Source organism: Dermacentor albipictus, chromosome 8 (genome assembly GCF_038994185.2).
Source record: "Dermacentor albipictus isolate Rhodes 1998 colony chromosome 8, USDA_Dalb.pri_finalv2, whole genome shotgun sequence".
Taxonomy (NCBI): domain Eukaryota; kingdom Metazoa; phylum Arthropoda; class Arachnida; order Ixodida; family Ixodidae; genus Dermacentor; species Dermacentor albipictus.
Window position 1 is genome coordinate 57,310,616 of NC_091828.1, and position 17,133 is coordinate 57,327,748.

Sequence of the window (17,133 nt, forward strand, 5' to 3'; positions counted from 1 at the left end):
CACATATGTACATATATATATATATATATATATATATATATATATATATATATATATATATATATATATATATATATATATATATATATATATATATATATATATATATATATATATATATATTGTCACAGTCGGTAATGCGGGAAGAGGACGATGCTGGTGCCCTTGGCGACGACTAAGAAGAGGTTAGTATTATGGCTGCTCTACGCTGGTTGGCTCAGCCATTAAAAACCATCTGTAAATAGACGCACGCTTCTTCCTTCCCGTAAGATTGGTGGAGGTGCGCGGTAATCATATGCGCAAAACGGAGCTCCGCAGCGGACGTAACCTGGCCGCCATGTCATCGGAAGGAGAGAGTTCAACCACGGCCCCGTCATCGCCACCGACGGTCATCCTGGCCCAGCCTCGCGACCCTGGCATGTTTTCCGGGATCGACAACGTTGACTTCGATGACTGGTTGCATAATTACGAACGCGTCAGCGCACACACCAGGTGGGATAGCACGCTTATGCTGGCCAAAATAATGTTCTACCTCAAGAAAACAGCACGGGTCTGGTTCGAAACACACGAAGAAGTGATTACGAGTTGGGACCAGTGCAAATAGAAGCTCACAGATTTGTTCGGCAAGCCTGTCGGCCACCATCGTGCTGCGAAGAAGGACCTTGGGACCCGTGTAGAGACGTCCACTGAACCTTACGTTGCGTATATCCAGGACGTCCTCGTTCTTTGCCGCAAAGTGGATAACAATATGGCAGGGGCAGACAGGGTCAGGCACGTTTTAAAAGGCATCGCGGACGACACATTTAAGCTGCTTGTTTACAAGAACATACCAACGGTCAATGAGATCATTAACAAATGTCGCCGCTTTAAGGACGCGAAGAGTAGCCGCATAGTTCAACAGTTTACGCGTCTACCTAATACCGCACCTTCATCGACGTGCGAAGACATTTGTCCACCGCGTGAGCCCACCTCCTGCGAGAACGTCGTACGTATCGTACGGCGAGAAATCGAAGCAGCGTCTTCTGCCACGCTAGTGACGCAGTGCATTGACGATTCCCGGCCGCTTGTGTGTCTCATTCAGACGGTAATTCGCCAAGAAATTGTCAATGTGGGTCTTCCGTCCATCTGCCACGCCAGCCGTTCTGAATTTGCTTCGCCTGCTGCCTCTGCCCCTGCTTGCCGGAGCCAATACGGTCCGTATCCGAGCTATCGCAGCCCGACCGAATGGCGCACACATGACGATAGACCCATCTGCTTTTACTGTGGACGTGTGGGCCACATCTCTCGCCACTGTCGAAGTTCCTGGCCAGCCCACTTTTGACCGAGCTTTCCCGCCTACCACCACTCCCCACTGAATCCTCCCCCGCCATCATTCTCCACCGAGGTTGAAGATGCACCTGACAGCGCTCGAGCCACCGCGACCAGTCACTCGCTATCAGCACATAGTCACCGCTCCCTTTCGCCCCAGCTGGGTGACTCTCCATCCGATGCTTACCGTCGCCGCTCTCCGACGGGAAACTGGGGCAGCTCCTGGAGGTGACGCTGCTCTAGAACCCCGGCTTGAAATTCCTCTGCTGACCCTGCCTACTAATCGGAACCTTCTGGACGTGGATGTGGATAGTTTGCCCGTTGCAGCACTCTTCGACACTGGAGCCTAAATTTCCATCATGAGTGCGGAGCTTTGAACGCGCTTGAGAAAAGTACTTACTCCTGCTCCGACTCGACTGCTTCAGGTCACTGACGGTGGGATTCCGGCTGTGCTTGGAATGTGTACTACTCGTGTCCGTGTCGCGGGTCGCCACACGTCCGTTTTGTTTAGTGTGCTCGAACGTTTCCCTCACAATTTGATTCTCGGACACGACTTTTTGGCCGCCAATTCTGCTCTGATTGACTGTTCCGCAGGTGCTGTACAACTTGACATGCCCCTGCCTGTTTCCGCTGACCTTCATCTTTATGCTCCAACTCAGCTTTGTTCCGCGGATCTTATACGTCTGCCATCGCTTGCAGCAACCTGCATCCCTGTCTTAGCCTGCGCACCTGTACCTGACTGAGACTATGTCCTTACTCCCGCCACTTCAGTCCTGCTTTCTCACACTGTTCGTCTCTTCCCGCACACCATCGTTTCTGTTGCGGCCAATCAGTCATGTCTTCCCATCCTAAATTTCAGACAGTGCCCACAAGTACTTCCTCGAGGCATGTCTCTCGCCACATTGTCACCGACGCACGAGTGCCACATTTCTGCTGCGCCGTCTTCGACCAAAGCTCATTCTGCGCCTTCTGCAGCAGCCCCGACAACGACTTTAAACAGATGATTGCACTGGACTTCTCAACCCAACAAGCAGTAGAGCTTCGTGGCCTCCTCGAGTGATATTCCTACATTTTCGACCTGAACGATCGCCCTTTGTGTCAAACTACGGTCGTGAAGCATCGTATAAATACCGGCGATGCAGCACCTACTCGCCGACCCCCATACCGGGTGTCGCCCTCTGAGCGACAAGTTATGCAGAGCTAGGTTGACAAGATGCTTGCCAAAGGGATTACTGAACACTCTTCAGCCCGTGGGCGTGCCCTGTCGTTCTTGGGAGACATAGAGAGAACAAAGGTGCGATTGCGTGTTTTTCCTTGGCACCTTTTTTACACTGGATCCATGTGGCTTATGAACCCAGTGCAATCCCAATAGTTGTTTTCGAAGATATCTTGTATGCTATCTTCACACTTTGACTGCGCAATGCCTCCGTGACAGCTGATATCTCTGGTGAATCGAACAAATATTCATAACCTGTGAAGTTCAATGAAGAGGCAGGTTGCATTCCGCAAATCGATTTCACGTGGCTATATCCATTCTTAAATAAGGTGTTGCACGAATTTTGTTCACAATTGCACAAGTGATTATTTGACAGAACAGAGATGCATATATGTTGAGTATGAAGGGGACAATTTATTTTTTATTTATGTATTGTTTGCACCAAAATTACGTTAGAAGTCATGAAGCGTTGCTTATAAAACGTGGGAGCTTTCCGGATAAACTATCCCACTCGCCTCTGCAGTTAAATTACGATAGCCTGTCATTTTTCAGTTACGCGAAGCCTAGCAAATCTTTCTCTTTGTGAGGAATGGGTTTCCCGCATTTATTCATGGCACATAAAAATGAAAACGAAATCATGCAGAACTACGTAGCTGCGCGACCTCATCCGGCATAGCAGAGACCGGAAAGGTGGGCGCCCAACCCCAGCATAGAACACGCGTCACCTGCCATGGGCGCTCGTTCTTCCACCTGCCACTCAGACGCGCATGACAACCCTTAGCTATCGCTGTGACTGCCACGATAGCGCTGCGACTTTGCATATATCGGGAACGCGGACGTCCCATGCCGTTTCTTTTGTTTTCTTTTGCGATTGTGCTTCTTGAGTCTTTAACGCTGCGAATGTCTCAAATACTGAAGTTTGAAACTGTTCACATCGTCAACTTGTACTCGTATGAGGGATATGATGGCGGTGCTGTATTTGCTGCACTCCCTGCAGTAGTCGGCTACTGCAGTAGTCGGCTACTGCAGTATAATTAGGCGATACGTCTTCGCAGGTCCGGAACAGGGAAAAAGAAATGACTACCGTCATGTGCTTTTGCTCAATATCCCAAATCCACTCTAATAAATCTGCACCAGAAATTCTGACGTTTTATTTCCGAAGTATGAAAGGTGCATTTTTGAAGGCGCAGACATGCTGAAGAGCTGTTCTCAGGGAAGCGCCGAAGTTTATCTCAGAAAGGTTGTCAATTGCTTTACTGAAGAGAAACTAGAGCAGCTTCCTACTGGTAAGGAGGGCGGCTTGGTGTTCTTGCGAGGGGCATTTATGACAAGAATGACTGGCGCCGTTATTTCAGGGGTTCGGATCTGCAAAGACATATCGCTTAAGAAGATTCACAGCTGAGCAGAAATGCTCCGCAAAAGTGTTAACTTCAAAAGGATGGTTTATTGGGCGAGTTGGCATTCCATTCTGGAGGCGAGCGGAGCAACAAATAAAAAATTGGAGGATGCTTAGGCTTCGTCTTTAAGAGTGGGACTTGAGAGCATTCAAAGATCTCGAAGTGCTTCTCAGGCTTCCCGGGAAACACAGATTATGTAGCCGTCATGTTTACCCGCAAACGCTGACGGCGAACGCTATGCACGAAATCTAGCTTTCTGGTTCCTTGTTTATTGTACACACACCCCCTCCCTTCAAGGGCGAACGCCGCCTATGCTGCGGATGCGTGCAGGCTTCTATTTTTTTCAAACCTTCGAATATTTAAAATGTCTTAACAAAATTCAGGACCTGAATCAAAATTTCGCTTACAACAGTCACTATAATTTAACTTTCTTTCTCACATGCAACAAACTTCGTTAAAATCGGTCCAGCGGTTATCTCAGAAAAACGTTTTTGCGTTTTACATGCATTTGAATAGGCCGCGTCAGAGTTGGGCCCGAGCTAAAGCTTCCTCTAAAACGCGCGAGTCACGCTGGGGGCGGGGAGCGCGGATGGGGAGTAGCGGCAGCGAATATATCTGTTGAAGTGTTCAGGTGTTCTGTGCGCGAGCGGTGGATGTGACGGGTGGAGAACTTCCGGACAACGGAAATATGGTATTTTTACCTGTGAACGCGGCGACGTTGCCTCAGCAAAAGAAACTGTGCTTGCAAAGGTTGACAACGAGTGAAGTGCGACTGTGCATTTCTTCGAGTTGCGCAATACATTTACGCTGAAGCTCTGAACTCCTACAACGAAAAGCAGGTTTTTGCATCAGTTGATGTTCTTTCGCGAATGCACATACTTACGTTGCAGACACACCGTACGAACAACAGGCAGGCAAGTACTGATACAATGCACTATTTTGACGTCGCCTTGCAGTTATCTTCAGGCACATGACGAGTTCTAGATGAGAGATAGCGGCAGCTTAATTATACAGCACACGGGGTTGATTGATGCATGTTACTTTCGCACGTGGTTATGAATACTCAACGACGAGTCACTAAGCATTTTTTTTTGCAACCTAGATTGTTGTGTTGGTGATGTGTTCATTCAAGCAGGGAGGATATTTTACTGCTGGTATTGGGCAAGCTTTAGTGATCTGCATAAACTTTTACACAGTTTATTATTACAATACAAAGGGTTCCCCAAACGATGGCATCTAGTCTTCTTCGGAATCTTCAAGCAGTGCATTGTCGATACGCGGGCTCGCACCACAGGCTTCCCTTGAACGACCAGCGGTGAATATCTGTGCAGCAGATACTCTTTCATGCGTCGCTCGTTCGAGAAATGGCATACCGTTGAATAAAACCGTAGAGTGTGAAAATTAGTCGAGCATGCGCAAACGATAATTAACAGCGGAAATACGAATGTGGGGTATGACAGGCCTGTGGATGATGTCTCGCGCAATTGGCGCAATTTATTCTGACCTCGCTATAAGGCGATATCCGAATCCACGCTTCAGCGACAGCTCCCACCGAGTAAAAAGAGGAATCTTGAAGGTTATGCTTTGGCTAACAGCAGGCGCCGCATGCAATCGCGCCGCCGGAAACACGTCATGGACGCCATGTTTCAAACACCACCCATACGCGTCTCCTGCCCGGCAAGGAGCGATAATTTCGCAAGAGGTGCAGCCAGTCTGCGTGCATTGCTAGTTCCCTGGAATACTGCGCGGGGTCGTTTCAACAACGTAGAAACGAGAAACAGCTGTTTCCGTTGCCAGTCGCCCTGTTGTCATCACCCACGTTACTCCCCTCTCTTTGAGCTTAATTCTTGTACTGGAGAAAAGGCTAGCCTGCGTAGCGGTGCAGTACAAATACGAACTGCGTTCGTGATGAGTGTATGACACTACATTGCTCCTACGATAGAATGCTAAATAAAGCCTAGTACATACGCGACGAACAAGCCTGAGGGTGTAATTGGGTACGTATGCGATTTTCTTCTTCGAATGTGTGGGACTCTTCTGTATCGAATGTGCGAGTAGAAAAAAAGAGAATTTTGTACTTAAAAAACGGTCGTTTATCGAAAGGAGTCGGTGATGCAGTTGGTTCTGTAGGGTCATTTTTTTTCTAAAGCTGACTGAACAATTCCACCATTGTAGTAAACAAAGTACTATGACATAACATTGTGCATGTTTAAAGTTTTTATGCCATACGAAGTAGCATTTCTCATTGCGTTAGCGGGTAACCTGTACCTGATTCAGCAACAGGATTATCATTCGATAAACACTCACGAGGCAAAGTGAAGTAAATTTTCAAGAATGCAATTTCGTGAGATATTTGGATGTTCATAGGCTTTAAAACAATCTAGCTGGGAATTCTAATTCTTCAATGCATAGCAGTATTAGAGTCTAGAAATGAAACAGCCCAATTTATTAAGTTTACAATAACCACACCAGAATAATTTATTTCGCTATTGCGAAATAAGGTTAGAAGTTGCCCGCACTATAGTACCGACAGTGTAACAGCATATATTGGGAGAACACCAATATATAATGATACTGAGTGGAACTTAGCACTATTTTATTACGGCTACTAGCCTATTTATTTCTTCACACGGTCGCGTATTCCTGTATATTTAGAATTTTGTTCAATTTTTCAATTGGTATATCTTGCTAAACGTATTATTATTATTATTATTATTATTATTATGCATTTGTATTAGGTCTTTTATTTACGCAAGACAATTCAATATGCATGCTAAATACCTGCAGATAGCATATCTTCTTTGGAACTGTACTTAGAACTAGAATAACAAATGAATAATTCGTATTCGTTCTCTCCAAATAAAAACGAGTTTCTTTTTCTTAATCTAGTATAAGCCGTTGGACTGAGCGTAAAAGGTAGTGCGCTAAGTGCCAAGAAAAGTAGAATTGTGCGATGTGAGCATAGAGCGTCACGAAAGTTTTGCTCTTTGCAGAGTGATTTAACATCCGAGTGCATCCTGCAGGAAGGACGCTACAGGCTTTGAGAACGGGAGGAAAGAGACCTATTCGGCGATGAACGTCCTGGAATATGTCCTGTTCGGAGTTCTGGTCCTCGCAAACCTTTCCCTGGGTCTTTGGTTCTCCTTACGGAAAAAACATGGTCGACATAGTGGTTCGAATTCCGCAGCGGTTGAAGTGTTTCTCGGAAGTCGGACGCTCATGATGCTTCCTCTGGCAGCTTCAACCGTGGCATCCATCCTTTCGTCGACGGGGCTTGTCGCCTTGCCTGCCCACTACTACGCGTACGGCTGGCACGTGCTATGGAGTGCGGGGACGCCTCTATTACTTTTCCCTTTGGCTACGCGCGTATTTGTGCCCGTAATCTACGACCTTGGGGTTACTTCAATCTTCGAGGTGAGCGGCGTTCACTTGTTCTTGAATAGATCATTCTTTGCGAACAGTGCAAAATTCATAGACGGCAAAACGACCGATATGCTGTCACATATATCACTTATGCTCCGGCACATTCGACAAGAGCAGTGCCGGAAATCGTATTCAGTGGTTTCATCACGGTACAAAAGCAACTCGCTCAGCGGAGCCCTGCTTTTTGGAGGTTAGGCTTTACTTCAAAATTGAGCATGAATGCTTCTTTTCAGAAGTTTTCCCTGTCCATCCGTTGTATGTCTGTGTCTTCCTATCAAACAATAACAACAGTAATAATAGCAATTATAATAGTAATGATAATACACGGACAGGTGTATTGTTGCGAAAGCATTGAGTTGAGCTCATTTTGTTTGCGTTGTGTCATCTCAAGCGCTGTACCAATATAAGCGATGTCACCATTAGCCTATCTTTATGTCGAATGCAGGACGAAAGCAACTCCCAGTGATCTTCAACTACCCCTGTCTTGCGCTAGCTGATTCCAACATGTGCCAAAAAATTTCTTGATTTCATCGCCCCACCTAATTTTATGCCATCTTCAACTCAGCTTCTCTTCACTTGGCACCTAAGCTGCAGCTCTAATGGTCCGCTGGGTATGTGCGCTACGCCTTACAAGCCTTGCCCAGCGCCATCCTCTAGCCTTAATCTTTACATAGAATATCAGCTATCTCCGCTTGCTCTCTTATACACACCACTTCATTCATGTCTCTTAACATTAAAGAAAGAATTTTTCGCCCCATTACTCCTTGCGCGGTCTACCCCAAGTTTCTATCCCATATGTTAGCACTGGTAGAAAGCAGTGATTGTACACTATTCGTTTCCACGACAGTGCTAAACGCCCAGTCAGGATTTGGTAATGGCTGCGGTATGCACTGCAATCCATATTTATTCCTCTGTAAGTTTTCTTATGAGGATCACAGCCCCCTTTGAGTATTTGACCTACATACACGTACACCTGCACAGATTCTAGAGGGTGACTGGAAATCATGAATTTTTGTTGTGTTACCAGGTTGATGAATATTACCTTTGTCTTCTGAATATTCATCGTCAAAACCGCCCTTACACAGTATAACTTCTTGGGCGTGTTCTTTGATAGGCACTGATGTCACTGTAGCGCAAAGAAACACGGACAAGAACCAGGACCGGACATGACAGGACCCGTGTTGTCCTGTCCTCTTCTTTGTCCGTGGTTCTTGGCGCTACAGTGGCTTCTGCTCTTACACTTTCTCGGATAAGGTCCTTAATAATTTGACGATATGCATCCCCAGTGTTGCTGAACAGGACAATGCCATCTGATTGAAGGTTTCTAAGATATTGGCCGTTGATCTCCGCTCCTATGCCTTCCCATTCTAATAGCTTCTAAGCGTGCAGTGAATAGCACTGGGGAGGTAGTCTCTTCTTGCCTGACCACTTCCTTGATAGGTAATCTTCAAATTTTCCTTGTGGAGAAGCAAGGTACCAGTGGAATCTTCATAGATATTTCCCAAGATGTTCCCGTATACCACCTGTACTTCTTGAATATGCAATGCCTCTACGGCTGTTGGTATCTGTACTGAATGAAATGACCTTTCGTAATCTGTGAAAGCCATTAAGAGAGGTTGGTTGCATTCCCCGGATTTCTTAGTCTTCTGATTGATCACGTGGACGCGTTCATTGTAGAATATAAGTTCCTGAAATCTGCTTGTTTCTTTTTTTGGCTGATTGAAGTCATAATATATGTTGGGCTGATTCCGTTGAAAATTATCGTGATGAATATTTTATTCAATACTGAAATCAAACCAATGAGCCTTTAATTATTTAAATATTTAGCGTCTCGCTTCTTATGGTTCACTATGTGGGCCGAAAAGTGTTTACTAAGTGGGTCTCGCGCTACCTGCACGTGAGCGGTCTTCTTTTTGACCGGTTCTGAAGGTGATAGTCGCACCGCTACAAGTACGATGTGTGAATTATTCGAACTCTCTGGTGATCTTGAAGCCTTGAGACAGTGCGTATAAAGGGCCAAAAGTTTTTCAAGCATAATATCTCCTGCATCTTTGATAGAACAGACTGTTACTGAATCTTCGCAGCGGTTTGATACAGTGACGTGTCTTGCAATGCCCTTCTACCTTCATCGCTAGTTGTTACCTTGTTCAAAAATGTATGTGCTTGCAATTTCCACGCTAGTGACCGATGCGGCTGTTAAAAAATACTGATGTCTTTATCAAATTGGTCACCTTGGAATCAACTGCTTGTATTCCATCAAAGGAGTACTATTAAGTTTGTGATAGCTACCTCGGGCGTTGTCACTCGATAGACTAAGAAACAACGTGGCCTCACAAAGGCCACCCAACGCCAACAAAGATGGCTGCGCAAACTGAACCGTTTAACCTTTGGCAATGGAATTGTAGGGTCTATGTCCGCAAAAAGGCCCCCCGTGCAGCAATCAATTTGAGCCAAAGAAGACAAACCCCAAGTCATTCTCCTACAAAAGACAAATACCGCTACACCCTCGCTATCCGACTATGACGTGACCGCTACATCACCGCAACACAAATTCAGAGGTATCGCCACGTTGGTCAGCAACAAGCTAGCCCACACGACACACAACATTAATCACGACCGCAGAAACTGCGAATTCATTCTCACGGAAGTCTTCCTTAGAGCCAAGAACGCCAAGAATAAATTTATCATAAACGTTTACAGCAGCCCCAAGCACAGAGCACAAAAATTTATGCAAATACTACAGCTCGCCCGCAACCGTGCCGGCGACAACCCCATGATCGTGGCCGGGGACTTCAACGCCCCTAACCAGGCCAGGGGATACGTCGCCAGCAGGGCCAAAAGCAAGGACTTACTAAACGACGCCGATGAACTTGACCTAATGCTCATCACAAACGCCGCATACCCCACAAGAACGGTTAACTCGGTCAACCACGACACAACGCCGGATCTCACTTTCGTCCGGAAGGTTCCAAACTATCAGTGGAACAACCTCTTCGAGGATCTGGGTAGCGATCATAACATTGTTGAGACAACGACTGACACCCCATCTAGAGAACCCAGAAAGATGACGTACGTCGACTGGGACAAGCTCCGCAAGTTAAGACACTAAGGCCGAACAGGCAAAGAATCAATGGAACAATGTACTTCGAAACTAAAGGCCGACATTAAGGCGGCCACGAAGGAAATAGAAACAGATCTCCCCGTTCAAAGCTTGGACAGCTGACTGACTCACATGCTCGAAGCCAAACAATCGCTCACCAAGAGATGGAAAGAAGAAAGACCCCATCGACGGCTGAGGAAAAGAATGTCTTCCCTCAACCGCCTGATTGCAGAATATTGCAGCCAACTATATAAGCAGCAGTGGAACGAAGTGTGCGACGCTGCGGACGGTCGCATGAACAGCGAGATGACGTAGCACCTGCGCAAACACATTTTAGACAGAACCAGAACCAAAACGGACCAGAGTCGCACGCTCAACAGGATCATGCACGAGAAACCCAAGACTATCACGGGAAATTACCTCATCGACCATCTCGCCGATAAGTACCACGCGCTGGCCAAAAATGCTGTAGTCATGACCGCCGAAACATGTCGCGGCAACACCAACCGAGATCTAGAGCTGGACTTCTCAATCGAAGACTTACGCATGGCGCTTCAGAACCTAAACAGCAAGTCAGCGCGTGGGCCGTACGGCGTAACTAACAAGGCACTTAAAAACCTCGACGAAAGCTCAGTCGAAACCCTCACAGAGGAACGGAGCACTGCCCGAAGACTGGAAAACAGCCCTCATCGTGTTCATCCCAAAGACTGGTAAGGCGCCCAACATCAATAAGCTCCGACCGATCTCGCTGAGGTGTTGCGTCCGCAAGGTAGCCGAGCACGTGGTCATAAACAGGCTCTCGAAACATCTTGAAGAAAAGATATCTAGCCCGCAACAATGATCAGCTTTTGACCCGGGCTATCCACCCAAGACGCCATGAAGCTCCTGAAGCACGATATCATTGACGCAGACACGAGAGACGCGAGAGTAAGCCCCTGGCTAGACCTCGAAAAAGCCTTCGATAATTTATCACATGACTACATACTGGAGACGATCTCTAACCTCGACCTCGGCACTAGACTCTACGCTTATACAATATCGTTCCTGAGCGACAGAACGGCCACCCTTCGCCTAGGAGAAATCAAGTCCCAGAAATACAAGCAGGGCAGCAAAGGCACCCCGCAAGGTTTTGTCATCTCTCCGACGCTTTTTATCCTTGCCCTAGCCGGCCTAGGCAAGAGACCGGATCAAATCGAGAACGTAAAATACACCATATACGCAGATGACGTAACGCTCTGGATACCCGGAGGTAGCCGCGGATCAACTAAAAAAGCTCGACAGCAAGCGATCAACGCGATCGAGGAATACCTCGCTCCCACAGGCCTGCTACGTTCGCCCGCGAAGTTGGAGCTCCTTGTCTACAAACTATCGAGAAGCAGTCCCAAGCCAGAGAGCAAAATCAGAGACACACACGCCATCACTCTCTGAACAAAAGATGGATGAACCATTCCACACGTCAGCAAAATCAGAGTCCTCGGCATGCCCATTGACAGCAACGGCTCTAACGCCGTGACAGTGGAGAAGATCATGACAAAGTAGAATAATTAATGCTTTGAATCTCATACGACGCGTAGCAAAAAGACAACATGGCCTTAAGGAAGAAAATATGCTCAAGCTAATACACTCCTTTGCGCTATGCCATTTCACGCACGAGGCGGCCATGCACAGATACACAGGAACCACTACACATGCGGCCATGCACAAACTCAATGTGCAACTGAGGAAGCTAGTCAAACTAGCGCTGGGAATCCCCAACAACACCGAGACAGAGCTCCTGCTGCAACTGGGAGTACACAATGCACTTGAAGAAATCGCCGGAGCTCAAGAATGGCTTCAACTGAACATACTCTCTGTAACCAAATGTAGAGAAATCGTAGCCAAACTGGGTCATAACATCACAGCTATCGAGATTCTATACCAAAGCGTTCCGACGGACACCCGCAACTCCTACACGGTTCGCCCAATCCCGGCGAACATAAACCCCGCGCACCATCAACCCAGAAGGCTGGCACGCGGATCATTCATCCTGCGCGAAATACATGATAAGAAGATCCTAGCCTGTTTCCTAGACACGGCGCAGTACCCTTCCAGGAAGGCCTTCGTTGCAACCACGATCAACAAGCTAGGTCAAGTCACAAACGCTCTCTCAGCCAAGACCCACAAATCCGAGATAGCAGAACAGGTGGCCATCGCACTCGCGCTCATAGATCCGACCACCACCCACGCCTACAGCGATTCATGCTCGGCCGCGAAAGCCTTTCAGAAAGGAGCCGTTGTAAGAGAAGCACTACAAATAGTCAATACATCCGCACCACTGCAGCATTACACCATCTGCTGGTTCCCGCCACACCTCGGATAGATCGAGGACGTCCCTCCCAATCTCAATGAGATGGCTCACAGGAGTACGCGAGACCTAACCCTCCGCGACGCCACCTATTGTGGTCGTGGCCACCCCAGCGAGAATCGGGACTCTCCCTCCACATACAACGAGATCACAAAGCACTTTTATCTAGATCGCAGAATATACAGCACACCTCACAATCAGCTCACCCGGCCTCAAGCCCTCTCGTTCAAAATGCTTCAAACCAACACGTACCCCCCGTAGAAAAGACTACATCACTACATGCCTGAGCTCTACACTTCATATTGCGAAAATTACCATAGCACACTAGACGTGCACCATTTGCTCTGTCCGTCTGGTCGGACCCCCGCAAACAAGAATCACGAGTACGGCAGGCTACAAGAAGCATTACGCAGCACGGACCTGGCGGAGCAGCTCTGGGCTGTCCAGCGAGTCCACGATGCCGCCAGGGAGTTACAACTCCCAGTCACAACTTGGGAGTAACCCTCTCTATGGGGCTTTGCGCCCCGTAGCTCGCAGAACCTTCCAGTAAAGTTATTCCATCCATCCATTAAGTTTGTGATTATCTTCTGTAAAAAAACGGCATTCAAAGTCGTGAGATGCCACTAGTCAGCTGAATTCTCTATTTATATGCATACCTAATATTTATCTATGTATGTGACGAATCTGTGAATGAACTTAACAGGAAGTTTGAGCTTGCACGCTTCCATGTGAATACATCAGAATGAAGAAATTGTCTGTCTCGGAAACCAGTGCACTGAATTTCATATGATTTGTTGCTAATAAAAGAAAATATATAAGTACAATGCAGCAAGCGTCATTTTTATATAGGCAGCGAGTGTTCAGAAAATTTGTTGAAATTCACAGAATAATAAATGTCTAAAATATCAAGTCTACAGCTCTTCAGCAAAACAGAGAACTGAACGAGTTGGTATTGGTTGACCAATAGAACTCTAAGTAAGCAATGAAAAGTGATACCAAAAGTCTCTAAACAGAATTGGTACACTACACACTGTTCTGAAATATACAACGAATTCCGAAGTAGTACTTTTGCAGAACCCTCGTAAATAATGCAGTAACTTCACGCAAGCTCTGAATTCGCATATCTAATTTTTCCGCTACAGATATCCTAACAGAAATAGTGTACAGAAATGCGATACCTATTTCTTGTGCAGGATTATCGATTGATAAAGTTCGAGCTTCAGGTTTTTAAGCTGGCCATTTTAGGGTAATGTTCCCGAAATAGTACAGGTGTTATGCAAACATTTGGCTTCAAATAATTGCTCAAGCTTCCTAAGGCTGCTTTCGAGTGTTCTAACTGCTACAACGTGTAAAAATGTATTCTGGTGAACGTAATGTCTGATCAGAGTAAATAACTTTTCCGTACAGAAGACATCATTCATAATGCATTACAGCTCAATAGAACGCTAGCAGAACTGCAGAATCCAGAGGCGAATACATTACTGTGGAGTCATATTGAAAGACAATGTTTTTATCGTATTCTGGTCGCATGCATTTCGATAAAAAGCGGCGCGGAAGTGAGACACCAGATAAATTTTTCTCAGTTGACTCTTCAGTGTTCGGTAGCATAACTTCGTCATCCTTATCGCAAAAGGAGGTACAATATCTGCAGCGTGTTTCGTCTGGCACGCATTTGTAGTGGGTCTGCACTGCTTTTACTGATTCCTTTCATGTACACATACACTATCGCTTCCGGAAGAACAACTGGGGTTGATAGTTTAATGTTTCTTATGCCCCTACACTCAATGTATGTGCGCGTCTTTATTCGTTGTGCTAGAACATGGGCACTCTCTCATGCCAAACAACGAACGCAGATAGTCAACGTATCGAACACGTATTAACGCTATCCTTTACGATTTCTCTTTCCGCAGTACATCCGTATGCGCTTCAACAGCGCTATATCATTCACTGCATGTGCTATTTACATCTTTTTAACGGTAAGTACAACAAAGATCTTAATGACTACAATGCTGCTTCGTAGTGCCCGTTCCTACGATCAGCACAGAATCTTGCAGCGCGTGGATAATCCGAATAAAAGCAATGACGAATAAAAATAAAAATCGGGTGATTTAAGGGCAACTTGCACTTTTTAGTGACAGGTTACTGAAGTCCATATCCCCCCCCCCTTTTTCCCCCGCTGTCTCCAAACCCACGAGTAGGAATATCGTGCGAGCTATACGTTGTCATTTCGCACTATTTGTGGCATGCGGACTCTAAACATTAATTGGAGCGTTTTAACAAGGCTTTTATGTTTTAAAGAAACTGCCATATTGTCTGGTAGAGATAAATAATGAGGGCAAGCCTGATTGCTTAATGCTGGGGCCATTGATCAGGCGCCGATTCCGGGACACCGTCTGTAACGGGCCAGGTGAAAGGCAAAATTCAAAACGGAAAACAATCACTGAGCACAATAGTTGCGAGATACGAATACAGGACCATTTGAGTCTAAGACCGATGCTTTGCCTTGTGGTCTTTTATCACATCATAACCACAAGTGTCCGCACAAAGTCGGCGGCTGCTGCTGCTGCCGCCGCCATGTGCATATAAGAGGGGAGTAAACCCGATGACAGAACAGTTTCTTGGTGAACGTAAGCAAATGTGCAGAAGATGTCGACGGGCATAACGAGAAAGCGTAGTGAGCGTGCCTACGCTGTGCTCTCGACCAACTAGCACAGACGCATAGGTTGCAGACTTAAAGCTAGAAATATTTTACATTTCGGGCACTTTATGAAATGTGACATAGTAACCACTATTACGCATGAACATGATGTGGCAGCCGTGCATAAACGAGGTGTCAATGAATTCATGCAATAAGACAGAAGCCAGAAAAGAAGATCACGCAGCAACAAGGAATTTTATTTGCTTGTTGCTAAAAGCACCTAACCGGCATGTGTTGATAGTGTTGGAGTATTCCGTGAGAACAGTATGGCGGACGGATGCAATATGAAGCGTTCTTCGGATGCGGGTGTGTAGAATAATCTTTCTTTCCTTTGCGCTAGTGCCTTCTCTTCGCAAACTAAGGCTGATTTCTATTTCTGCCAGAGTGTCGAACATATTGTCAAGCATCCGAGGTATAAACGACATTTCCAAATGCAATTTATAGAGGCCATGAAACAATGCTGGCTAAAAAATGTGTCATATATGCTACCTATGCATAGTTTTCGTTGAACATCTGCCATTTTCAGCATTACAATCAATGTGTTTTAGCATAGACATATACGTAGTGCTAGAAATTATTTTGGGCACGGCGTGCGAATCCACCCATAGACGCAGTCCTGCTCATAGTTGTTTTACGGGCTTCTGTAAAAATTGTAACTTCTTATGCAGATTCCATCCGGCTATTTGCAGTCTTTGACCGATTACATCCCCCCATGGCATTGACCCTTTTATGTATTTGTTTCTTCTACTGCGTGCCATCTGCATGTGCTATACTTGCAAATTGTTCATGCTCGGGGATTTCTCATCTTCTATATTCTGGCTACAGGGGTCAATAAATGTCGTCAGGAGTGTACAAATGCATCATTGTAGAGCCAAAGTGCTTTCATTTCTTGTAAAGATTGGAGGCTTAAAATTCGGAATGTGCGACGGAATTTCGCATTCGCAGCAAGATTGTTTATAGTTTCGTTGTGCGTCTAGAACTTACCTGTAATCAGGACGCGTGGAAATTTTATGGACGGATGTTTCCAGCCTTTATCGAAATGTTGAATGGTCTGCTTGCGCAAAGTGTTTGTGGGCTTGACGAATTTAGCCCAGTCAACGTCACAGCACAGTGACAAGTTTGCCTTCCTTCACACATTACGTGTATTCTTGGAAAATGATCAACCGACATTTTTTTTAGAGCTAGAACGCATAGTGACGATAAAGTACATAGGCGACGAGCAGTTATGAAAGTTACAAGAAACTAAGATTATCGCCTTCCTTCAGATATTTAGACGATGAAGATTCTGACTACTGGGGAAGCTTTGTTAACACTACACTTTCATTTTTTTTTCTGGTTCCTTGGAGACATTATTAGTTGACCTGGCGCAGCGCTTTACAGGCTATTTTTCGCGAAAGGCCCAAGAAGTACATTTGAAGGTGTTTTCCTACAATGTAAGCAGGTCAATATCGCAGGCCGTAGAGTTTAAATAAATTGTGAGACTCGTATGCCAAAAGCCCGATATGATCATGACGTATCCCGTAGAGGCATACTCGGGATTAATTTTGACGAACTGGGTTTTTGTAACGTGAACTGAATGAGTGGTACAAGGGTGTATTTTTATTTAGTTCCCGTCAAAATGTGCCTGCCACTGTAGGTGGGATTTGA

General features: G+C 46.0%; 1 protein-coding gene across 1 annotated transcript in view; it reads left to right on the forward strand.

Annotated features, from left to right (window-relative positions):
* The first annotated feature begins 5,835 nt into the window (after positions 1 to 5,835).
* The window catches only part of LOC139048441 (sodium/iodide cotransporter-like), a 53,055-nt gene continuing 41,757 nt past the window's right edge, over positions 5,836 to 17,133 (forward strand). Inside the window, exons 1-3 of the mRNA XM_070522828.1 lie at positions 5,836 to 5,918; positions 6,945 to 7,335; positions 14,699 to 14,764. Coding sequence (XP_070378929.1) covers positions 6,994 to 7,335; positions 14,699 to 14,764 — 408 coding nt within the window. The 5' untranslated portion in view covers positions 5,836 to 5,918; positions 6,945 to 6,993. The remainder of the gene's footprint in view (positions 5,919 to 6,944; positions 7,336 to 14,698; positions 14,765 to 17,133) is intronic.